Source organism: Sipha flava, unplaced genomic scaffold (genome assembly GCF_003268045.1).
Source record: "Sipha flava isolate LNK unplaced genomic scaffold, YSA_version1 207_pilon_pilon, whole genome shotgun sequence".
Classification (NCBI taxonomy): domain Eukaryota; kingdom Metazoa; phylum Arthropoda; class Insecta; order Hemiptera; family Aphididae; genus Sipha; species Sipha flava.
In genome coordinates, this window is record NW_020272813.1 from 850,178 (window position 1) to 877,465 (window position 27,288).

At 30.0% G+C, this 27,288-nt stretch overlaps 1 protein-coding gene across 5 annotated transcripts in view; it reads right to left on the minus strand.

Annotated features, from left to right (window-relative positions):
- LOC112682636 (coagulation factor XII-like) overlaps positions 1-27,288 on the minus strand; it is a 69,960-nt gene that overhangs the window by 40,840 nt on the left and 1,832 nt on the right. For 3 of the 5 annotated variants that reach the window (XM_025553300.1, XM_025553299.1, XM_025553298.1), the window contains exons 2-7: positions 26,393-26,550; positions 16,770-16,964; positions 15,484-15,616; positions 12,779-12,906; positions 11,601-11,729; positions 904-1,375 (exon numbers count right to left, since the gene is read on the minus strand). In XM_025553300.1, the coding sequence (XP_025409085.1) occupies positions 904-1,375; positions 11,601-11,729; positions 12,779-12,906; positions 15,484-15,616; positions 16,770-16,964; positions 26,393-26,550 (1,215 nt within the window). Of the gene's footprint in view, positions 1-903; positions 1,376-11,600; positions 11,730-12,778; positions 12,907-15,483; positions 15,617-16,769; positions 16,965-17,095; positions 17,126-17,299; positions 17,564-26,392; positions 26,551-27,288 lie in introns of those variants that run through there. The other 2 variants (XM_025553301.1, XM_025553302.1) reach the window with 2 other exon arrangements.

Here is a 27,288-nt window from a genome sequence, read left to right on the forward strand (position 1 = left end):
CAACAAATATACAACCTAGCAACTTTGCATTCAACAGTTAAAACGCAGTAATGTTAGCTTTAATTTTAGAGTACATTTACCTTTATTAATATTTTAAGGGAAAAACATCCATTGTTCTGTTTGTCGGTTTTTCCAAAATTTTCATTTTTAAGGAAGTTATGAGTAATCCCTTAAAGTATTATTATGTGACAATTTACTCTAACATTAAAGCTAACATCTATGAATTTGATCTACTGAACGCAGATTTTCAATGTTGTATAATTGTTGGTCGGAAACAACACAAGCGGGCGTGGAGTCCTCTTAAAAACAACATGAATAATACGTGATCAATCACGCATAACGCTACCGAAAGAGCTGAAAATGTATTGTTGTTGGTGATTTTTGTTCAAGAAAATCAAGCGAATTTTTTAGTATTACAATACATATTTTCTCGAAGTAAAAAATTTTAAATTAAAAATACTGTATGATATGGTTTCGAGTATTCGAGTATCATCGATATTCAATTTCCTATCTGAAGAAAAAACTTTTATAAAACTCCCGAAAAAAGTATTTACAGAACAACAAAAATAAAGAAGAAGAAGAAAAAGGTCGTTACAAAACCACATCGATTCGCTCAAAATCTTAAACGTATAAATTATTCAACAGCAAGACTGTCATATTTTTTTTCGTTCCAACACAAAGACTTCAAAATATAATAAAACATTACCACTGATTTCTTTTATATTTTCACATCGATTTTACGCATTCCATGTGACATTTTAGACCGTCGAAATTCCAATCCCAATGTACTACCGTACAAACAATTTTATAATAATGATAAAAATAATTTACAGTACAGTTAACAAAGTACTAATAGGTAAAACGTTAATCTATAATAATAGTAATAATAATAATGTGTATTACGTCATGACGCAGTGGGCGGCGGTGATAACGAACTGGTCGTCGATGAGCGCTCCGCCGCAGAAGAACAGCCCATTCAGAGCTATGGCCACCTGCCACGTGTGTTCGCCTATGGCCGCGTCGGTGCCGCCGATAATTCTTCGATTCTCGCCGCCACTGGTACTGCCGCCGCCGCCACTGCCGCCGCTGTCTAGGAACTCTGGTCGCTGTTCTTTGGCCGGTGTCCGGCGACGATGGCCGCCACGAACGTTCAACGCTGTGGTTGGCGGTGCCGAGCGGCTCCACCGTCCCAGTACCGCAGCCGTATGGTGTTCGACGGACTTCTGGTGTCCACGCAGCCGTCGCCTATCCGGACCGGTGCGGCCGTCACAGTGGCCGGTGCCCGACGACGGCGTCAGGTGCGGCGACGGCGGCTCGTCGAAGCGGCCGTCGTTCAACGGCTGTTCGATGGACGACTTGCCGCAGTCCGGCGACTCTGAAACGCGAACGATTTGATAAATCACCGGCTCGAGTGTCTAGCGAATAATGGGCAGATACGTTGGATTCGGGTCGTTTCGGTAAACAGTTAAAAAGATACCCGTGGCGTATCGGGGATATAAAAGTTGCAGGGCCGACGAACGCGCGGAATTTCCCAGACTTGGGTTGTTTATTTTTTATGTTGCATATGAGTGAAATTTGTATTTTTTACAATTTTGTTTTAAAAAAATAATCCATAAATAAATGAAAAAATAATAAATAAATAACACGTCTTAAGAATAACTTGTGCGGCAGTGGTGTATTTGAGATAATTGTTTAGGGGACGGGAGCAAAATATATTATACGTATGTTATAACGTCAGGTACATGTCTTAACTTGTAGGTACAACAATTTAAACCCAGTAAGTAAAAAAATCCTAATTTTTTTTTTTGAAATTCAGATTTTTTAGTCTAAAATCCGAAATCTTGAATTTTTTTTAATTTCCGGAGAATCCGTATTTAAGTTATATCCACTAGCTTTTATAGAACAAAGTATTGTATATATACTTTTATTATACGTAGCTATTACGATTCTTTATAATTTATCGTGATATAACAAAAGTTTAATATTGTTTAAGAGTTAATTTATGTAACGATTGTGAATACACGTCACAAAAAAAAAAAAAATGAATTGTTTTACTGGCAAAAAATTTAATGTTTCAAAGGAACCTTGCCTTCTTTGCCCCTAAACAGTCACCCGATTTTTGTGTAGTTAAAACATTCCACTCGACCGGGCTTATATACTCAAATGAGTTGTTTTGTTTGCATTTATTTTTTATTTTTTCAATACTTACACCATTTTTTTACGAAATTCTAACTTCTTAGTTTTTATTTCTGACGTAAATCACATTTAAAAAACCATAAGTATTTCAATAATGGCCTTGGAATATGAAAACGGTTTTTTAGGCGTGCGGTGGTGTAATCCGATAAGATTACCATAATTAATTACATAAAAAAAAAAATTGTCATTATATTGGTCACTTGGCCGTCTTCGTCAGATGAATATAATAATATAATGACGGTTTAAAATTATTACTCAACTTCATTAATATTGTATATGAATATTAAATATGTAATCCTGTGAAAATCATTATTAAATACCATTAAATTACTATATGTAATGACTACGTATGACGACGTATGTGTGTACACATGCACATTGTCATTAAATCACGGGGTAGCTAAAGACAAGTTGATAAATTAGGGTAGTTTACTTTAATTCCAGCATCACTTCGTGGCGGTTCAACGGAGGTTATTCAAAACCTAAAGTTTATAGTGAGTAGTTATAAGTGAAATCCGTTGTTTTGATCACTAATGGGGATGCTTTTTAATTTCCCCGCGTAACTTATTTGATGCCCTAAAGTGCCATAGTAACTATTGTCAACTGGTCTCTCAATTTTGTAAGATATGCCAATATTTAAATAGATTTTGTTTAGGTATATACATTTTCACGAGATTGTTCAACTACTAGTATTTCACAAATCAATCAATGAAAATTTTAAAAATTTTAAAATTAACACTTACATTAAGACCATTCTAAACTTATTTATCTTAAGGAATCAAAATTATAAATGGTCTGTTAATAGCCACCCAATTTACAACTTACAACCCACCCTACCCAATAACGTACTTTAACGGGTTGGGAGTTTAACCCCTTCTAAAAATACTTAACCTATTTTATTATTTATTATAACATTTTTGTACTTATATTTTTTAAATAATAATAACTAAATGGGTAGTATTGTAATTTATAGTTAGTTGAATTAATTTACTTATTACTTATATAATAATCCACCACGGCACCACTCACCACCCTAAAAATATGGTCTGGTCATAACCAGACTTGAACCCCAAGTTCAGCGCCACCGAAGGGGATGATTTGTGTTCATAAAGTAAAACAAATTATTTACAGATAAACCATGAACTCGAGAGATCGAATTAGTAAAGAAGCATCGTTAAAAATTAAGCGGTGTCAATTAACGTAGATTTATAGACATAGATATTTTATAAACCGTTTTCTCTTACATTGAAAAAATATTCGACTTATATCGATTATATCAAAAACGATTGTTTTATTGGTCTCTTAGTTTTCGCTCAATTAATTTTATTATAATTTCTTTGAAATTGGAAATCTGCTACCTGTAGATTATACTCTAACTGTACGTGCAAGTTTAGCAACGAAAATATATAATTATTGTAATATGATTTATCATCGAAAAGCTCTGTGATTATGACATTTATGTGAAAATATATTGTTTGGAAAATGTTTCGTATCTATTCATTTAGTGGTTGCATTTTAATAACTAATTCTTAATTTTGATCTCTCAATACAAATAATGGAATACTTATTGTTATAGTATATATGATTTAATGACAATAAAAACAATGTATAGTATTTAATTAACTTTACTTGTATTCAATTTACCTTAGTTAATAATTCCTTATATTTATTATGATATTATAACATTAAAATTATTTTAAATTTGAATATGATCTATTTTTAGTGCACTTGTGGCCGGGTACTTCTATTATTGTTAACGGTACATACCAAGTTAGTGATATGTTATCGCATTATTTTAGCACAAATTGCATTTATACTTAAAATCAGACGTTTTGCGACAAAAAACCGATCATAGATACAGTCCGATTACATTTCAAAATTATACTAAATATGTATTATGTAAAACATAAAATGTTTCCAAATATATATTTAGTCAATATGTTATTATGTCATTATTTCTTATTTTTTCATACGGATAACTAACGGGTCCAGGAATAAGTTTTAAAAAATTTAAGGAAAAATGAAAAATAAGTCAATAGAATACCATGAACCAAAAAATAAATTAAATGGGACTAGATTATCGGAAAAACTTTCGAATAAAAAAATTAGTTGGATATCAAATAATCCTAATAAAAAATGAAATTTTGCAAAATAAAGTTTTAATAAACTCAAATCACAATTTCATTCGTAACATGACAGTACCTATTGCATTAGAATAAGCTTGTAACAAGTTATAATTTATGCAATATGCGTTCAATAAATTCTGCATATTATAACTTTTAAGTTGGTGCATTTTTAAAAATGAACCCATGGGTTTTTAACACGATTATTGGTCTGAATTTATTTTATTATTCTTTCAGCGATTCTTAATTTTTTATTAGACAAGTAACATTTTATCAACCAGTGAATTAGTATGAAAATAACGCAACAGAAACTGTCAGAAATTGTATTTTAAATGTATTCATGATTGTAATGAATACAATATACAAAGAGATGGAATATAAAGTAAATACTTAAAACGTTAATCGGATTATTTGTATCTTACAATACTCGTAATAAATTATTATACAAATACATATTTTTCGATTTCTAGGTATGACACGCGTTTGGAACAAATTTAATGGATATCGAGAATGTCTTGCTATACATTATTATCTCACAAATATTAATTATAATAATATGCCTATAGCTTGACAAATGCGAATTTGACAAAATACGCTAAAGGCGATGAGTCTCTATTACAGCAGCTGCGTTTCTCTAACTACGAATAGAGTGTATATAATAAAGCAATGTATTGTTTGAAGGAATGACGACGGAATGGAATGAGTTATGCGAATAAAATTTTTATCGAATAAACAATTTAAACGACCGTTTATTTGAATACTTTTTATCGCCTGGAATAAATTATCCGAAAAAGAATAATTTGTCCGACTATGCATTATGACGGTCTTGCGGCGGAATTATGTATAGAGGTATAGTCTTAAAACCATTATGGTGGTTCAACAGGGTGTGCACTGATAAGTCTTCAGATCAATTATTGTTTGTATGTCTATAAACTACAAGGACATCTATCTTAGATAAATAAATCAAAAATATATATTCAGCAGAAATTTAAAATCCAAATGTCAGTAAATATAAATTTAAAAAAGTCTGTATAGGAGCTAAAAATACGCCGAAGCCAAGACTATTATCTTATTACCCTCAGATTTTATGCTATGGTTACCATGTATAAGCTACATCATAGGATATATTTTTCCTTATGTAAATATATATTATATTTTCACATATAGTCATGCAAGTAAATTATGGATTGTATTAAAATGCACGAACTGTCGCAAGTGTGATAATAGTATTATAGTTAAAATACAATAAAGCAACTGGCATATCAAAATCTAATTAACTCCTGACAGCAATTTCTTAGAATGTAATAATGCCAATGATTGTTTGAAGTCCTGAATACGGTTTAAAATATATCTCTGACTTTTTGTGCAGCTCATTTTTTTTATGAAGGTAAAAGGGATAAACATTTATGTAGCTCTCTTATATAATTTTTACACAAAATTATTTAAATTCAACTTATAATACAGTATGTAATTAATTATCATTATTTATTATATAATTTTAAAAATAATGCACCTTTTTTCTGAATACGAGTACGTGAACAAATGCTACTTCTATGAATGCACCTTTATAATTATTATCACATTATTTTTTATGCATGCAATCATATTCACCAACGTTAACAACTGGTTTCTGGTCTACTATTGACTAAAAACTATATTTAGTAACGCAAATTATAATTTTTTATTTAATAATTTGTGTTTCTATGATGGAATATAAAAACTTATAATTAAGCTCGAGAAAATTAGGTATTAATCATTTTTCGTTTTTTACAGAGTGCGCGAAGTCTGTTTTATAAGTAAGAAATAGTGGATATGGCTATCACGATGTATTAGTTGAATAAAGTTTAATATTTTTTTATAATTTTCAACTAAAAATTAATTTTTTTCAAAAACTATTTCAAAGTCCTAGTCGGCTATATTATATTTTCTCGCTTATTTGATATAAAAACTTGAATTAAGTTTTGCAATAACATTATAAAAACATCAATAAAATAATATTCGTTTGTTATACGCATATATTAATGTTACTTCAATCTCTAAGACGTTTTTGCAAAGTTTAGACGCTTGCTTTGAATCTGAAAACTTCATGTCGAGTTTTAAAAATGCATTTATGAATTAAAGCAATCGTTGTTTTTATATAAGTATATGTATGATAATGCATTGTACTATAGTGATTTATCTATCGATAGAACTTTGAGCATATAATGCCGATAACGCGACGATTAATACGCACTTGCGGCGTTTTGTATCACATTGTATATCTACACAAAAGCAGACTACGAGAAATTATTAATTTTAAGTGGTGGAGGTAATGGAGTTTGAATTACTCCTATCACTTTAATAATATAATAAATCTTAGCGGGGCATCCCGTATTATAGTATTTACGGTCGGGCTAACTTTAAAGATGAAAATCCTAGAGCAGCATCGGCGGCATCTTTGAGAGTTGGTTGGAATCATAACTCAACCACGCTCATAACAACAATACTATAAGTAATAAAGAGGAAAAACATTTTTAAAAATTATTACGCTTTTAGCGAAAGTAATATTTTGAAGATGGCAAACAGATTAAAGATAAATTAGCCATTGATTCAATTACATTTTTATAGCTACAATCGACGTTGGTCGTCGAAAAAGCTAATGCACTTTTTAACATTATACCACGTGTATTATACATATTAGATGTATTTATATGAGTATACATAATTCTTATGCTAAGAAAATTTTGTTTGTACAAAGATTTGTACCAAACAGATATATATATAATAGATAGATAAATATCACTATATTAAAAAAAAAAATGATTAAGGAAATAAAACAAGTCATTAAAAATCCATATAGAAATTTTTTCACATCTATAACACCATACGATGTTTAATAAATTATTCAATTTATTGGTTGCTCGTTTTTTATGCACCGCCGTTTGAATAGATTTCAACAACTGTTATATTGTAATTTTAATAAAGAAAAATATTATTGATATAAATGTAGTTATTTTTCTGGATAGATTATTTTTTTTTCCACAGACCAAATAGTTTTATCGAAATCTCGATAAAAATGAGTTCAGAATCCTCGGGTGTTTAGGAAATAATAAAGAAAATCGGATTTTTAGTCTATGGAATTTACTTCTTGATTTTCAATAAAAAAATAAGACCCCGTTAAACCCGATCGGTTTGATCGGATGGTAAATTAAAGAGAAAATAACGATACGGATTTTTTTTTTTTTTTTTTAATATAAGTATACTTGTTCCCAGTAAGAAAATAAGCCGCGTTATACCGTTTTTTTCTATTTACAATGTACGAGTGTATTGTTGGTGTGTGTACGTTATGGAAGTATGCGCAGCGATACTCCGAATTAAAAACTCGATGTTTTCGGAATAATTAATAACAATTTCCGTGTAACACGAACTTGTTACAAAATTATCTGAGTAAGCCATGAAAACGTTTCTCTAAACGTTCTTCTTAATCACGCGATTTAAGTGCGCGCTCACATTAATTATGTTGATGGCGAACGATTTTTCAGCAGAAATTATGCGCTGTGCGAAACCATTGTAATAATGTTGGGTGCAACTTAACGAACGCGAAATATTTATGCTCGCCGACACCCCCCCCCCACACACACCCACACTCACACACACACCACCCACGCACACCTAGCACCCACACACACCCGTTTTATTTAATCGCGCAAATATTATGGCCGGCAAAACACACCGCACCCGGGAATCGTAAATCATAATCTCGCGTAACAACGACTTCTGAATATTAGGCCGATCGCACGCCAAAAGAGCAAAACGGCGTTAGACAGTGTTTTTATGACATTGTTTTTTGTTGACTAACGCGAAAATGACTAGCAATGTGTAACACAGTTTCGCTCTTTCGATGTCCGATCGGCATTGATTAGACGTGTATCCGCAGCGCACGTCCGAGTGCGAACATAAAATAACAACGTGAACCGCTGAGGTTGGCGGCGTTCCTCACAACGTCGTGCACACATCGCACCGAACCGTTTCCGTGCCGCGGTGCGGCGCGCACCGAATAATTGCGATAAACTCCGATCGGGAAAGCTAACAAGAGCACGCTAATGGAAAAACAAAATCAAATATACAACGTGCACATGCGTACGCGAACCTGCCCGGAGCAGAAAGCGTGTGGCGTTCGATTACATTATTCGCGTGCGCGCATTCGACGAAGCCGATGAAATGCGCTTTTTATCACAGTTTTACGGGCTTCGCGCGCTCGCTGATTGAACTTCGAACACAAAATCGACGGGGCGCTTCGAAGGGCCAGGAATGCGGCCGTTCGTCTCGTCCGAGAATTTTTGGCCGACCGGTCTGCTACGCACAGCTTTTAAAGAATAATATAACGTAGAATTTTAGAGCATTAAAAATGCAATTAAAATTTTTCGACTGATTACGTTCACGAAAATTAATATTGTTTACGAGGTAATCGATACTCTCGATGAATAGCGCGTCTGAATAGCTAAAGAGAGTCCAATTGGATATCAACGAATTTAACCTCTGCCGATGAGGTGCCCCCGATTTGGCTCCTGCTCGTGTAGATCCTTTTAATGAGTTCTTGTATACGGTCAATACCCGATGGCAGAAGAATTATACGCGGTCGGCGTAAGATTTATTTAAACTTGCACCGTAAACTTACCCCAAAACTAATGCGGGTTTAGTTATATAAAACATTAGTATGACCGTTAAAAGTGGTAAAATAATAATTTATGATTTTGTTTTCTGTGCGCCGTCGGGGAACTTTTCAAATGGAAACTTTCCCGGCCGTTTTTATCGTCGGAAATATATACCGCTGTACAGTGTAAGACAGTCGCACGACTTACAAATGTATGTGCCTATACATATGTAAACTATGTAAACAAATAATATATTCGTACCATGGACGGGGAAGAATTATTATTTTTGCATGGTTATTTTTATTCGTCGGTGCCCCGTATGCGTGTTAACAAAACCACTAGAGCCCCAGCGCCGTATGCCGATCTCATTGGCTCGTTTGAATTTAGCGTTAGCGCTACGGTATTTTATTATCATCATCCATTTTAACTTCAAATCATATCAATTATTAACTATCAATATTTTCAGTTATGAAATTTTACAATATCTTTAATATATATTATGTAATTTATATTATGAAGTTATTTATTCAAGGAATTGAAATATTGAACTTATTAAACCCCATAAAATGACTAAAATGTTAAATGGAAACAAACGATTCTATCACTCCTGATTGATAAAAAAATCTGGCGAATAAACTGATCAGACAACTAATTCAGCTAATGAATGGTTGTAAAACTATTTAGTTCTGTTTCGAAAACTAATTGGATAGTTCGTCATGAATTAGCTAATCCCCAAAAGTAAATGTGTATTTTTTATACCCAATTTTTTTCTACTCGTTCAATGGTTCTGTAGATAAATCTGTACATAGGTACAATCGATTCTCGATAGCTCGAAGTTGACGGGACTGTTGAAAAATTTCGAATTACTTAGAGTTCAAGGTGTTGAGTAGTTCGAAAAAACGAGAGAGCAAAAAAAAAAAAAATTCGAATTACTAAGTTAAGAGAAAAATTTTGTTTTTTATTATTGTATATAATTATTAAATATTTCAGCAAATTAGGTAGTATTAGTTATTTTTTGTTTTTAAAATGTAAATTTTAACTATATTGTAATTACATTATGTAAATTATTATTATTATAAAAAATTATTATTTCTTGAAGAAATCTGTAATGGTTTTCTGCTTCATTGAATTTAGTTTAATTTTTTCAATAGTATTTTTTGAATTTGACGCACTCATCACAATACTTTTGCAAATGACCAAACGAAATTAAAATAAAACTACATTCGACTGACGGCTATCGAAGAGATAAATTACGATTAGTGACGATTAAGAAATAAAACGATAAAGTTCTTATAATATTAATTCTATAATTATCGAAAATAATACGCTAAATTTCTAAACGATTGTATAGTAAATTATTAACAAAATAATTATAAGAATACAAATAAATTTGCTGAATATACTTAAAATTTCCGAGCGTTTAACGGATAATACTTCGCATTGTACGTGTTGGTTGCAAGTTTTCCCAAAATTTAATTTTGAATTACCGAGTGAACTTAAATGCATTGTTTTTATTCGAATTACCGTGTGATTTTCAAGGGACCAAGCATTTACTTAGAATTATCGAAGGTTTCAAATTATTGAGAGTCGATTGTAGTATATTACTACAGTTATTTTTTAACTATTATTGATATGTAGCATAGGGAAATTTTAAGTCTAAATAATAAATGGATTAAACAAGTACCTATCAATACATTTTTAAGTATAATCATTAATCATTTTTATCGAATTACAAACTTTTAAATATAACTTTAAATTGTATTATATTTCCTTAAAGTAAGTTCTTATATAAAAATATTTTATAATATATAATTTCATCATGCATAATTAAAATTATTGATACTTATATGATGATCATTGTAAATGATTCATTCACCTAATGATTCATATAAGGTTATTTTCAATTATTTATATCCAATTTTAAATTAAAATTTGATCAATTTAATGTTTAGAAGGAACGCCAATTCAAAACTAGGGAAAAAATAAATTAATGAGTTCATGAACATTAGTTAACTAATATATAAATATTTTATCTAGTTACATTTATAATATACGATATATTGTATTCAAATAAAATTACTATGAATCATTATAAAATATTTTTCAGTATCTATTCTGGAGTTGTAAACTGAGGTATTTATAAATGTTTTTTAAGAAGAATAAGAATTAATTGGGTCAGAAAATTGATGTTTCAAAAACCCTGAATAAATAATCAAACATTTTTATAATATGCAGTTCATTTATAAAATATGTATATATACATATAAAACAAATCATCAGTTTTTTTTTATAAAAATGATAAATAATTTAAAATAAATAAAATAAAATAACCACACGGTGTGACTGTCGTCCGACTAATCATATCACTGTATCAACATATGACTGCTAGTCGTATTTATTTATATTTATTCCTTTTTGCGTTTCCGAGTGATATAATATGTTGTTCCTTTACTGATTTATAAGGTTTTATTTTAAAGAAAGGAGAAGGAAAAAATACCAGATAACCATTTTTGCGAGGTTTCTGTAGCATCGTATAATATTTATATATATATATATATAGTAGTAGTACTCTCTAGGGACGAATATATAACCACGAAAATATGATCGTTAGAAAAGTTGCAGCTGTAAATTGTGTGTTGTTTCTTACCTTTGAATGGTTTTATTTCGGCACAACTTATTTGCGAGACTTTGATCAACCAATATTCGGCCGGTTCGCTTTGCACGACTATTGCTATTTTCAAAGGTTTTTCTTGATTTGGTTTCACGGCGACGACGGCTGAAAAAGTAATTAATTTCTTAAAAGTCAGTCCGTATATACTTATCAAAATGGGTATCAATACACCGTACATCAGGAAAACCAAACGAAACGTAACTTAAAAATTCATATAAAAATAAAACTATAGTTAAATTGGGCAATTGTAAACTGTACTCATGATAACATTTTTTGTTGTAAGCCTGGACAAAAAATGTCAGATAATGGTAATAAAAATAATTGGCGAAATATTAAAATGTATGGATGCATAATAAATATTTTCACGTTAACATTTAAATAATGTAATTCTCTTATAATGAATATTCATATATTTTAATAACATGTATGAAAATGAAACAGAATAATTATTAAGCATAGAACTCTGTGTCTTCTATACAAGCTTTGGTTTTTGGAGACATCGTCATTCCAAAATTCTTATTAAAATATTTATATTTTGTAAATTTATGGAATGAAATTCAAATAAATTATTATTATAATGAAAATTGCCTCTTCATGGTATCCTCTGAGTAATGCTAAATGAATCTTAAAAATATTATGAGGTAAACATTAATTAGGTGTGAGAAGATCAGATATATTTTATTTGTTTGAGCCAAGTTTACATATCAATCATTTTTACATGGAAAGAAAATGGAGCCGAGTTCACGGTAAACATTTTGAACGGGTTTTTTTTTTGGGCCGAGCTTACAATCGCTCATATAATTTAATTTTGTGTGTGAGTGTTTGATAGAGGTGAAGAGTGCAGGGTCGGATATTTTAATATCAATACCAAATTCCTGTCTTTTGAATTCTCACGTGTTATGGAACGCTATACACGTCGACAATCAATACCAAGTCCACTCGTATATGCCGGCATACAATATTGAGAATATGTAAATCTCACCAATGTGGCAAAACACTCGTACTAAGAGTACTTAATACTGTATGAACAGTTTTAGGAGACCCTGACCCCTTCAAGTGCCCCATCTATTTGCGTTCATTCAGTTTCATTCCGTATTTCGCCTGATGCGTTCACACATTATGATAATAATATAATATTATGTGCTAATGCTTACTACTGTAACCGCTTAATGCTCCGCACTGACCGCTTGTTGGCCCGTCGTTGGAGTTCAAAATGTAAACCTGATCGATATCGCATACTCCTCCTATTTTACTGGCGAGATTCACTTTTTCGTAATCCACTCTTAAAAATGGTAAATAATATAAAATCATTATTAACTTGTTTTTTTTGTGTAAAATATGTGTATTTACAAAGAGACGAATGCGTATACCGAATGTCTATTTTATACAAATTAAAACGGTATTTGAGTTGTCTAAAACTTTCCTCGTCTTACAAGGATGATACATTTGAATATAGAATAATTTATTCGCTTGTTCTCATTACGAAGAGTACATAATGTCATTCTTGAGAAGTATAGTTGCGCATTTTATATCCCGCATAGTTTTGTTTTGCTTTTTTATAATACCAAAGCAAATTTATGTTTCATAATTTTTCTCATAGGATAACCGGACGAAAAGAGCTGTTTTCCGTATCGATCACGGGTTTCGTTCACATGCCGCGGAACAATGCGTAAAATGACGTCCCCAACAATAATGTAACATTACGATGTTGTATAATAATAAGGTTATGACGTGCATACTAAAAGTCAACATTGTTACAAAGAAGTATGCAACCCGATTACGTAGATAGCAACGAAATAAAAAAAAAATGCGATGATCAATGTAGGTTTAAAGTTGAACTAAAGTCCAAGTTTGTCACGGTCGACTTTTTAGAAACGATTGATTCGGATCATTGTAATGTAAGTTGGTATTAATATGTGTATATGCACGCATGTAATTAATATTAATAAGCTTGCGACGAATACTTTTTTTTAACCCATCGTTAGTCACCACGGTATATTTTAATAACCAGACGTATTAAAAACGTTTGTATGTTTTGAGGTAAAAAAAATAAGCACTCCAACCACCGTGATATCATTAGTGATCAAAGTATTAATACGATTATGTGATTTTTATCATTACCAGAGTAGTATAAAATTATAAACAATCAAAGTGGAAATATTTTACCCTAAGTGACTATTTTTGTTTTAAAAAAAAATTGTCTGGATTGTTTAAATGCTTATGGAAATTTGGAATAAAATAAAATTAAAGTTAAAATTAATTCTATTGAATTACTGTTATATCACTAGACTTATTAATTAAAATTATATATTATTAATATATGTTATAATTATTAGTAATTTTAAATTACTGAGTTAAGTTATTCAAATTTATATTATTAATTTATTTATTAATATAAGTAAGAGACATTTTTATGGCTTTCGTTTTTTTTTTTTTTTTTTATAATTTTATGATTCAACTATAATTGTTTAAATACTTATTGTTACACTTTATGTATTCTTAAACATTTTTATGCTTAAAAAGTTACTTATTGAGAATTAAAATATTATGATGAAAAGATAATTAAGTTATTATTTATTATTTTTTCACCCTTTCTTCAGTTATGATATTAGGGTTCATAATAAATATAATGTACTAATTTATAAATTTTACAAATTTATTCACCTCATATATTACCTCTGGCGACTATTATTGTTCAAATAAGGTAACTAACAAAGAGTTTAAGTACATTCTGTCTTCGTGTATATATATATATTTCATATTATTTCAAATATATATATATATATATATTTCAATTTTTTAGTGTAAGAATAAATCGTTGTATATTTAAAAAAAATAAATATATATTTAGACTTTTCAAATTTTTATAAATTATTATACTGAAAATGGATCGTTCATAATAAGTGATACCAAGTAGATGTGTAATTTAAAATGTGTGTAATGTCATGGATGCGGAGTTTAAAAGTAAAAAATGTTGAGCCAATAAAAAATGAATAACGTCATAAAATAAAATATGCACGCCACTGATTTAGAAATCAATGAAATAAAATGATTACTCTTTTAATAATTATTTAATAATTTACAAGTATTAATCATTTAATAATTTTTAATTTTAATTTTACATTTTATTATTTTCTTTTTCTTTTTAGATGATATAATGTCCATTACCTACGTATATAAGTTAAGCATTCGAAAATTACAATTTAAATTGAATTATAGCGCTCTATATGTATTCAACAATAATTTCGCAAGTGTTTTTTTTTATTTTATACATTTCGGACTAATTATATAGTTAGGACGTTATATTTTTGAATTGTGAACTCCAAGCAACGAGGTAATGTAAATTGTTTTAAAACTTTTTTTTTTTAAAGTGATTTAAAGTTTAAATTACAGTGACAGATATTAAGTTCTCCAAACAGCGTTAATGTTGTTTTTTTCTGTTTTTTTTTCTATATTGAATACATCAAGACATATAATTTCAATAACAAATTTACCTTAAACTAAGAAAACCATAATTCAAGTTTATAAAAAATCGTGAACCTCAATTAATTTTTATGAACACTTAAAATTTTAAAAACACACAATGAACAGCAAACTTATAATAAACGATTATTGCTAATAATATTGTATGAATGAAAATCTTAATTACTGCTTGCATTACGATGATATAAAATACAGTGAAATTAGATAAATGCTCTAAATTATTTCTTCTTCTTGCATTTTTCTTTAATTTCAATTACTTTTTATATATGCTGAGTTTCTTTCTTCATTATTTTCATACCTCATTATTATTATTTAATTGCCCATTATACAATTTTCAGAAAGACGAATTAGTCGTATAATTAAAAAGTGAATTTACCGAACAGCACACGTATCTTTTTGCACAATCAAATCGTAATCGCATGCCAAACTCCCAGTATCAGTCTTCAGATTATCAGGGGATTGCAAGTAGGTAATTTTTTGATTAGAGACGTCACCGCATGTTAATAAAACTGTATGATAGTATGATCGTATGAAAAAAAAAAACAAAAAAACAAAAATATTAATCTTACAATTTACATTTATATAATATAGGTGTATATATCATGTGTATATTTATATGATAAAGGATAATTAAGAATAAAATAAGAGCTGAAAAATTTACATGAATAGTCAATAGTAGTAATAGTGAATAATCAGCACAAAATTAACTAGTTTGAATACGTGTGTGGAGATTAAAAAGACCGGTCGAACAAACAACAAAACGGTGGTCATTACAAATCGTTCTAAGATTGTAAGAATTAATAATGTAGAAGAAACAGAAAAACATAGAAATTGAGTGAATACAGTATAGATTGTTGTACCAATGAACGTGGAGATCTTGTAATTCAGGCCAAAAGAGACAAAAAGACATTTGGAAAATTTTGTTTTTTTATGAAAAATATAGGCATTTTGATTGGTTAACACGTTTGAAATTATTTGTTTTTTTTTTATCAAAAGTAAATTTTTGGATACTTGAAAATAATTTAATAAGATATTAAAAGAAGTATATATGTAATTTTGTTTATTTTTTTTTTTATATATACCATATACATTTAATATATCTAATAGATACATGTTGACCAAATAAAGTTATATCTTTCCAACGAAAAAAAAAATGAGAACACAATTTTTATTAGTGCAATGGATTCTTAAGAATTCTTATCTTTATATCAATCAAAATTCTTGAAATTTATAAAATAAAAGAAACTCTCCTAAAAATTGGCAATACACTCAATAATAAATATCATGGCTTTATGTTTAATACTTTGAATTTTTTTTACGTTTTCCGTGAAATCCGATTAATCGCCATTATAATTGTACAATCACACCAGTTGTGGATATTATTAATAGTTAACAGTATTTGGTGGTAAGTGATACAGTGAGGTATTAGATAGAATCTGTAGACAGATGATAGAATATTTGAAAATAATTAAAGAAACAAAAACTAATTTAAAATAAATTTTCTCGCATGCGAAGGGAGTAATTGTAGATATTTTCACCCCTCGCAAAAAGTAGCATTTCCCAAACGGCTCAAACTTACGACAGGTAAATTTATTCATATCGGTGCAAACGTGTGTACGACTGAAATAGAAATACTTTGTATATATATTAATAGGTACTGACATGTACAACAAAACAGATTACTCGATCCGTTGCAAGGGTTTCCGATCTGGCCGCCGTGTTTGAAACACGATTCACCGCTAATGCACAAGCCTTCCATTTCACCGACTTGACATTTTCCTGGGTCGCACACTTCAGAGTTCAAAACTAAAGGGCTGTTAACAACATGTTCTACGTTTCCGTCGACATTCATGTTCACTGGAAAACAAAAAAACCAAAAAAAGGGTTGCACTTATAAACACTTATAAACAGTACTTGTGCTCGTGCAATATACATATATATGATATCGCAAATATTATCATAACAATAGAATTATAAATATTCACTACCTAATAAAATATATTAAAAAATAATGATCGATGTAACATTTATAATATTAATAATTCGAAGAGAAATTTAACGACTACAACCTGCGCCACGGCAAAAGCACTGTATGTAATCGCGCGAAAATATGGTTTTTGTAATCGTCAAAAAAAAAAAAAAAAGAAAAAAGAAAATCACAAAAACTATAGTTTATCATTATAGATTATAACCATATGAGATCTCCTTGACTATTAGTGTTGTTTCACGATTCGAAATGTTTACAACGATGCGTTACGGCCCTGGTGTATCCTCGAACTGTGGTCGAAGCACCGGTGTAACGCGTCCCTCGCAGTCCCGCCGAATCCCGCACACAGGTACCGCACTACATAAATAAACGTACTACGATATGTGCAAATAAACTGTACACGATTCAATTTTCGTCTTTTATCGCGCGTAAACCGTTTTGATATTTCGTAACGTGCAATTACAATGTACGCGTTCACAGACGCCGTATCATAATATATGCACGCCGTTTTATGTACCAAACGGTTTTAAACGCACGTTCACGTTAATCGCATGGCACGAATAGCTGTTCACTAAAAGCATTTTATGAGTATGTACACAATATTTAACGTGCGCGTGGGAAAAGAACAAACTTTATCCAGTGCAATACGACGTTCCCGTGTACGGTCCAATAACCAATAGAACAACTCTAAAGTATACATACAACCTCGTCGCAGAGATAATCTATGCATCTGCACACGCGTTTCGATGGCCAAACGTATGTCCATCCATATTCCATAGCTATAAAATCGATTAGCATCAACGTACTAATTTGATGTGTGATTTTTATACGTAGAAAAAAACAAACACTATTTGAGCATGAACATCAAAAGAAACGATACTTAGTATATGCAAATATAATATACCTAATCAAGTGAGAAATATAAATCGATATCACCACAATGTTGATACGAATAAATTTGAACATTTACATAACATTTTAAATCATAATTGACGTTGAAAAATGAAAGAATTACAGACATTTCGGGTAAGTGTTTTAATCACATGACAATAAAGAAAAACAAATGCAAAAGTAATATCTATCCAACCTCTACTTATTATTCTACTATAATTGCGTTTACTTCTTGCAAAATATATTATTCGCTAAAGCAGTCGAATCGAAGAAACAAGTAATAAAGGATCTCGTAACATGAAAAAGTTTTTACGTCCCTGAAGTTTTAACGATTCAAATGTCATTTAGATACTAGAAGCTCGCAAAATTTTGTAGATGAATTTGATTTTGTAAAAAGAGTTTTCGATCACCCCAAATTTACCATCGAATCGTGCACAGGGTATTTGATTAATACGGAAGTACAGATAGTTGAACAAACAATAATAATATTCTTTGAAATTTTCTTACACAATAGATGTTTTTATATTAAAACAAGAAAATATAAATAACATAAAAAAACATTCCGTACAGAATAATTGAAGAAAACCAATATTCTTCCCTTCAATCAAAAAATAATAATAAATTATTGGTAAAAAGTTGGTTTTATTGCTACATTTCTTTGTAAAAATATAAACAAATGTTCATTAAGTTTCCCATCAATTATTACATAAAATATATTGCAATGTTATATACAGAAAACTATCTCATTTTTTAAATTATATGAATGTTTGAATCACATTTTGAGTGAAACTCCACATTAAAAATGTCGAAACAAGAATTGCAATTATTTAATCAGTTCAATCTCCAACCTCGCGTAAGAAAATTAAATATTTTAATGAACTTTAATGAACGTTAGAACTTAAAAAATACATATTTTCAAAGAGTTATATTTTTTTGTTTATAAATGTTAAACCACAGCAATTGAAAATAATAAATGATTCAAATAGCAAAAAGAAAATTAAGATTTCAACATGTACGTTTGATACGATTATGTGCTTCGTCAGAAATATAGTCTACGTACATGATTATAACTTTAAGTATATAAGTATAAAAAGGAAAGTGAAATTTAAAACCGTAATTATAAAGAGTATCCATAGTCTTATACAATTAAAACTTCAGTGGCGTATATAGGTTTTCATTTCGGAGGGGGCCGATTATGTACTTGATTTTTGGGGGGAAGGGAAGGAAGGAAGAACCTATTACTACAAAAATTACTAATATATAAATACTCCCCTGATTATAACTATAGCAATATTTATTTGATTACATTAAAATTGTATATATGTACCTTTATCCGTATATATTGAACGAAATTCAATTATATTATTTTTCAATTGTTTTAGATTTTTGTTCGATCGACTTACTGCAGGTAGTACAACATTGTGTGCTAGCTTTTCCCTCCAGTAAACGCTTTTTAAATAAGTAAGCCCCTCAAAAAGTTGCACGTGATATTTCTATATAAATAAGGATTTGAACGTAGATTGTGCACTATGAAAATAAAATCTTTCGAATTTTCTAATAGTATTTGATAACATCACGAAGACCCATAGATCAGGGGGTTATGAAGAGTGACGGTAAAAGTAAATAAAATATGTGAAAGATCATCATTTCGAATCAAATTTGTAACATTTTTGAAAACCTATGTTCAGAATAATAATTGTTTTTGGAATGTTATAATTCTCGTGTTGGAAACTAAAATACTATTTTTGCACTGTTATTCCAAGAATTTTGAAATAAACTAAACGAAAAGCTAGTGCTTGATTGCTCTTCGGTGAATGAAATATAATAAAAATAATAACAATACAATTATTTATTTTTATAATTATTTTAATTATCATTCGCTTTCAATTATTTTAAAAGTCTTTGAACTAGGTATGTTTTTAAGATGTCTCATTGAAAACTACTATAAATAACATAAAATACAAAAATAATAATGAAATTGTTAGCACTAATCAGTAATGTTAAAACTTTTAAAACTTTATTAAAAACTTTCAAATTTTAATAAAACAAATTCTGTATTTTTACAAAATACAGCGAACATTATTTATAAAAGAAATATAATAAATTTAAGTGTTACGTATTAAATAATGTTTAATAATGTGTGCCTCTCACGACATTCAGTTTACTTACGCCTTATACACAATAAACATGTTATTACTATTCATAATTATAAACTGTAATTATACTAATTAACGTTTGATCATTGCATTTATATTAATGCAACGACACAACATTAAGAATTCCAAAAAAATTGTTTTAGTAATCATATATCAATATACATAACAACTTAATTTTAATATTTAGGTACATGTCATCTTTAATCATAGCCGAGTTAATTTTTTTTGTATGATTGTTATTAAACAGAAAAAATATTGATTTTAAGTATTATAATTATAGCACAAATAACATATGTTAATTATAAAAATCTATAAATTTGATTTGCAAATTTTCAAAATTCAATATTGTATTGTTAAAAACGAATCTTATTTAATCTTGTTTGGGAATTCAAAAGTGGCAATTAATCCGAGAACCATTCAAGTCATTAAACATAAAATTATTATCATATTTTGCTGATATTTCAATATTTGTTCCTGATTTGTCTGTAGTTTGTAAGCTATTGAGATATTTGAAATATGGCCACTTTAAAATACCACATGTAAATCAAAAATTAAATTTTCAATCGAAATTAACTTGGGTAGTATTTTTCAAAATGTAAGTATTGCGTTTAGTTCAAAATAGGATTGTAAGCTTAAGTAAAAGATAATTTGATTGTAAAATGTACAGTAAATATTTCGTCGACCACTGATAATCTAGTATTTAAATATTATACACAGGACATTAATAATTTTATAACTCTTTATTTTATAGACTTAAAACGTTCACAGATTAATTGCTTCTTTTGAATTAGTATAAAATAAATCGCAAGATATTATTTTACTGGTATAAATAAATGATTAATTATTTTTATTATCTATTAGTATTGTAAAAATATTTTACAATCCGAAAAAACTGTACGGTATATAAGTTTTTGAAACGATGACAGTTTAAACCAGTGGCGTACCTGTGAAACATTTTGAAGGGGGGGGGGGGGGGGGAAGGGCATAAATTAAGTGTACAATTCTTTATGGTTATAATATAATCTGAAACTTTATTATAAATTATTAATAAATACTTAAAACTCATGTTGATCACTTGATGTCAATGATAACCACATTATAAAATAGTGACTATATGTGACCATCACTCCTAATCCCAATTCGGTCGAATATTAAAATTTTATTACATTGATAAGTGATATCAAAAACTTTTGATATCAAACACGATTAAAATGAGTGAAAATTAACAATATTTATAATTTACATTATTTAAGCTGAACAGTTAATTTGCATTATAGCATCAAAAAACTTCTTGGAGGGGGGGTGTGTGTGGCAAATATCCCTGTTGTCCCCCCCCACAGGTACGCCACTGGTTTAAACATATAGGAATTTACTTAATTATCATTATTGTCATAATTACAGTGGATTTTAATTGTTTGATAAAATGCTACATGAAGTGTTTGTAAAATAAAGAACCGTTGACCTATAACTGAAATGCAATGTTTGTATACAATTAATACATATGTATATTTTAATGCAATTGTGAATTATTAACATTTTAATTTAATATATGCTTTTAGGTTAGACCATTATTAGCCGTTTAAATAAATAAATAATTAAATAATCTATTCACTAATTGTAAATTTTCACTTACTATTTGAACTTAAGTTATTAGATTCTCAAGGATAGTCTGCAGGTTGAATAATTCGGAATATCTTAGGCTTTTGAATAACAATACCGAGCTGTAATGTTTACAATGACCTAAATACCATTCTGAAAGCTATACTAATATCACCATTACGCTAACCTGAACCTTTAACGGCACTGATGATATGGTCCATATAATTATTAAAAGACAATGACGTGGGTCCTGTTTGTTCATTTACACTTAATGACTTATTTCTACTATCCGCGATTACAAATATTTCAATTATTTTATTGATATTATACGTTACTGCAAATGATGGATTTCTTAACGAGTATACCGATATTGTACACCTAGATATAGCCGGTACGAATAGAAACCTCATAAACACGTAATTATATACATTTGATGTGTATTATTATCTCCAAACGTTTGTGATTCATATTACCGTATCAAACATATATTTAAGGTGCCCATCAAAGTATATTTTTTATTTTTTATTTATATATATATATATATATATATATATATTATATACTATTATATAAAATTATCATTCAGAAAATTTGATTAAAAAGCAATGGATATATAAAACGATGTTTATAAGGCATTGTTATTATTGTTTTGGTTGAACATTTAATTGTATGATCAGACGTTTAGTAAAATACTTTATTTGGCTATATGCCTACATGACTACCGATAAGTAAGTAAATCGAGAACCTATTGACAGTGGCATAGCGTGGTTGTCGGCTGTCCGGGGCGGAAGACAATTTTGTCGTCCTCTTAATTAGGTATTTCAATTTAATGTATATTATACATTATATACATTTATTCTAGAGAATTTTTCGGCAAGAACAGTCATCATTATTTAGAATTATACAAGTTGAATAAAAAACTTTATTGTTTTACGATCACGTTTATTAATACAAAAATTCATACTTCAACCATTGATATAACAGGTACAAAGGCATAGGCGCAACTAGGAAGGGGAGGAGAGGAGGATTAGCCCCCCCCATAAATATTCCATGTTATACTTGGCATACTGCATGCAGCATACTTAACTCACAATAGTGTCACATACAAAAAGACACATTGCAATAAATCCAACTAAAATACCTGTATTAACATAGTATATAAGAATAGGGGTGATCTACAGATTATTTTAAGTTTTGATAAGAGAGCTGTAGCCCCTCCAGATATTTTACCTTAGTTGCGCCTATGTACAAAGGTATTATTTAATCATGCGATCGTCGAGGTGAATCCTAATTTTGAGTAGGTAATAGAACCTACTTATAGATACTTATTATACTTATTATATATAACTATTTTATTCCGCCCCAATTTATTTTATTCTTTTCATTTTTGATACTAAAATAAAAAAAAAAATTGTAATGATAAAAGTTAGAGTTACAAAAGAAACTATCGAACATTTCAAAATCTAGATATATTTTACATTACATCTATCTATAGGCAAAAATCTGAAAACCGTAAATATTTGTTCGGAACCCTGGGTATGCGAATGTAAAACTCGTACATGGCCGGATTTTAATAAATTAAAGCTTGAACAACATATCAGACAGTCCAACATACAATTACGTAAATAAAATATTTAATACTCACACAGTTTAATGCAGGTAAACGTAGTGGAAAATTCAAATTTTCACAAAGTTATCCAATAATTTCATAACCACAACACGTACTTATTTGCACAAAAATCACAGTTACGAAACAGTGTGAACTAAACAACTGAAGATCCATGAATAAAACTTTCTTTGAACTGTCAAAGCATCACGTACTTTCTTAAAAGGACATAATAAACAATATTGAATTTAATATATATGTAATAGAAGTCATTCTCGCTGATTATGTCATAAACAATCCAAGCACAAAATATCATTCAAAGAAAGGGAATTTCCGAATTCGTCACAGAGTAAGTAATGAAAAATACCGTGCTCTTTTCATTCGGTCCGAATTTATAGTTGTGTTAAAAATATGAAATTGTTAAAATATTTGCAAAATATATTTTATTATTTACTGTGAAATGTTGCCACCCCTGCCCCCTTCCCATCACTACACCACTGCCTATTGATTTTTATGAGAAGGTTTGCTTAATTTTTACACAAGCTTTTTCTCGGAAACACTGTCTAAGGTGTCAGTATCTCAACACATTTATGATATGTTATTTGATTGAAATTTGAAACGTATACCTACATAAAATGTACATAGATTGTACATAAGATTGTACATAAAATGTTTCATATTTATAAAATGTTCATATTTTTTTCCGGAAAATCACTAAAATCTAGTATAACAGCTTTTTAAAAGTGAATAATTTTTTATTATTGAATATCTACGACGATTTATTCAAAAATTCAACATTCAGGTTTGACACAAATAATAGTTGTGTGCGTACATTTTCTTTGGACGTAAACAATAAGCCTCATACTTATTTCATTTACATTATAACAGTTAACACAGTTACATATTTATGCTTTTATATGCTACATATAAACTGTTCACAAGCTATAACGTTTATGAGTAGATAAATAATTGCTACGCATTATTCGAAATAGGATTTTCAAACAATAGTACCTACTTTAGAAACGGTAATAGAATCAAGTTAAAGATGACAATAGATATCATTAAATTTTAATTTTTAAATGTGTTTTTTTTTACTTTTTTGTAATACGAGATAGCATCTAGTCAGATATTAATACGGTACTTAAAATATAAGATCTTTTTAAATCGACAGTTAGTTTAACACTACGAACAATACTATACTTAATAATAATATTTGCGTCTAAACAATTTATTTAAACCCCATGATCCATGTCCATGATGGATAGCTGAAAATCAAACACAAAGTGCTTTCAATGCGTTAACATCACTTTGTAGTTTATAACGATAATATCAAGTGCGCTTGATTTATATATATATATTATTAATTATAATAATGAATTATTTATAAATCATAAAAAAACATCAGAAACTCAGTGATGCTCAGACCGGTAAACAAATGAGTAGGTAATGCAACATTGTACGTGACTTACATTAGAAGGTGTGAGCGCATGTTAACGGATGGTACTGAGAAAATTAATTTAATTATAATTATTTTAATAAAAAAAATATATATGTAAAAGCTATATAAAATACATTATTCTCACGTTGGCTTTTTGATTAGCAATTAATGTTTTTCTAATTCTCAGGGTTTCGAATGTTTCGGTGAAATGATATCCAAATTACTCTGTTTTCAACCTAACAAAATGCAACAAATGTATAACACATACATGTTGTACATTTTTGATTTTGAGATTAAAAAAAAAATAAAGAAATGCAAAAGGTCGAATCGTCTAACGGGCTCCATTTTAATTATTAATCTTTATTGTAACAGTGGTAGACCGAAAATGTACCGGAAAACAGTCAACAAAAAACAGGTATACCTGTTTTAATTACTGTATACAGTAATTAATTAGCACGATGACATCCCCAACCCCGTCTAGTACGAAAACCGATTTATTACACCTAATTGGATGTCCGAATTTAATTAAATGGTGTTTTACACAAACGCTGTTTTTAATTGAACATTATCGCAGTAAACCGTTGTAAACGTGTTCAAATAATCTCGTTTGGGTGTCTCGAAATTCAAATCCCTCATTCCGGAACTCGCGACTGTGTAAAACCGAAGCACGCGCACAAATATTTCGATATTATTACATAATAACTGTATAGGTATTGTAATTATGTGCATCATTCAATTATATAACTTGTCATAAATCAATTGTAATGATGTGCATCATTCGATTATGTAACATGTTACAAACTAATAAATAACGATTCTTTCGATACGCGCATAGAACGCAATTCAAATAAAAAAGGCCTAACCCAACAACATACCGTTGAATCCTATGTAGGTCAAACCTACAAAGGGCTGGTTCGAAGTCCAACCCGCTACACTTTTCTACATACGATGGGCACAAAACCGTTTTCTTGGACTCTTGGTCGCAGGTTATCAGTGCGTGCGCACTGAGCGCCGAGACCCTTCAAGGAACTCCTTGTGACAAGTCGTTCCTGCGTGCTTCACGTTTTAATTTCATTTAACAATTTACGTTGGTAAAGTGTCCAGCGTCAGTTCATTAAATCTTGCACCTGTTTTGCTTAATTTCAACCTCACTCTATTCGTATATACATACATAATCATAAGTGTCCGGCTCATCAACGTCTGAATATCGACTACAGAACAAGTATGTGCTATTTTGGTTTCCAAGACTTTACAGTTGCAGTGAACCTTTATGACCTCAAAAGCCGTCCATTGAACAAGGAAGAAGGTAATAAATCCAATCCAATATCACTCACTATCCTCTCCATACTATCTAATCCCATCTCTATTCTTCTCCTTTTCCTATTATTTTCCTCTTATTTTTCTTCGTTCCATCATTCTTTCTATCGTTTTTATTTTCTTTCGTTTCGCGTTATTTACAGCACATGCAACAACACAGCAATGTCATTGAAACATATGCATCGATCACACGACAACAGCACCCGCACACGGCGGGGGTTGGGTCGAGATGTGCGTATCGACGTGACGGTCAGCTTATCAGTGATCGTGATCACGAGGGTCAGGACGTACCTTCGTTTTCGGACGTCTCGTGCACACCGGTGGCTGCCGCTGCGGCGTATCGGTCGTCGTCGTCTTGCAGCAGATACCTCTGGTGTCGCATAATGAAATTGGTCGCGTTCAGCAGCGTCATTGGCACCGCGTTGGGGTCGATCACGTTGCCCCGTGCGCTGAAACCGTAACGCACATAACATTTCAATGGGAACCGCCACGCGCTTGTCCGTAGACGGCCAACGGCCGACGGTCGAATGGACGAACACACTCAGCGGCGTACACGTTACGAGTGAACGAAGGGAGGTGGGGTTAGTTGAACCCCCCAAAAAAATTAGGGCTTGGAAGGTCTTTAACCGTCGTCATGGACCTCATGAGCTACATACCCGAAACAATATTGTTCGTGCATCTATTAGTGTACGACATGTTAGGCAGGTACGGCAACCTTTTGAACCACACGGGCCATATTTTTTTTCAAATGTTTATCAAGGGCCACATTAAAAAAAAATTTTTACATATGATATATACTAAAAATTGTATTGCTATTATATTTGATTATTTTACATAGAAATATGAATGTAAAAAATACGAATGTTACTGGAAGAAATTGTTTTTAAGAAAAAATTTATTTTTTTGACAAATTAAACATAATGGATTACTTTTGTTTTCGACGAAAAAGTATAAATCAACCCAAAAATTATTAAAAAAACGATGTTCATCACAAATTTTTCTTTTTTTAGTCGCCATAATGTTTGGATTTACTTGTAAAATGAAACTATTACAAACAGTCACACGTACGGGCGTAATCTCGGTGTAATACTAATTGTTACAAACGCAAAGTAACTATGCCCATAGATTAAATATATTAAGTCTATGTATTTAATACATATGTATCTAATATATTTAATCTATGGGCA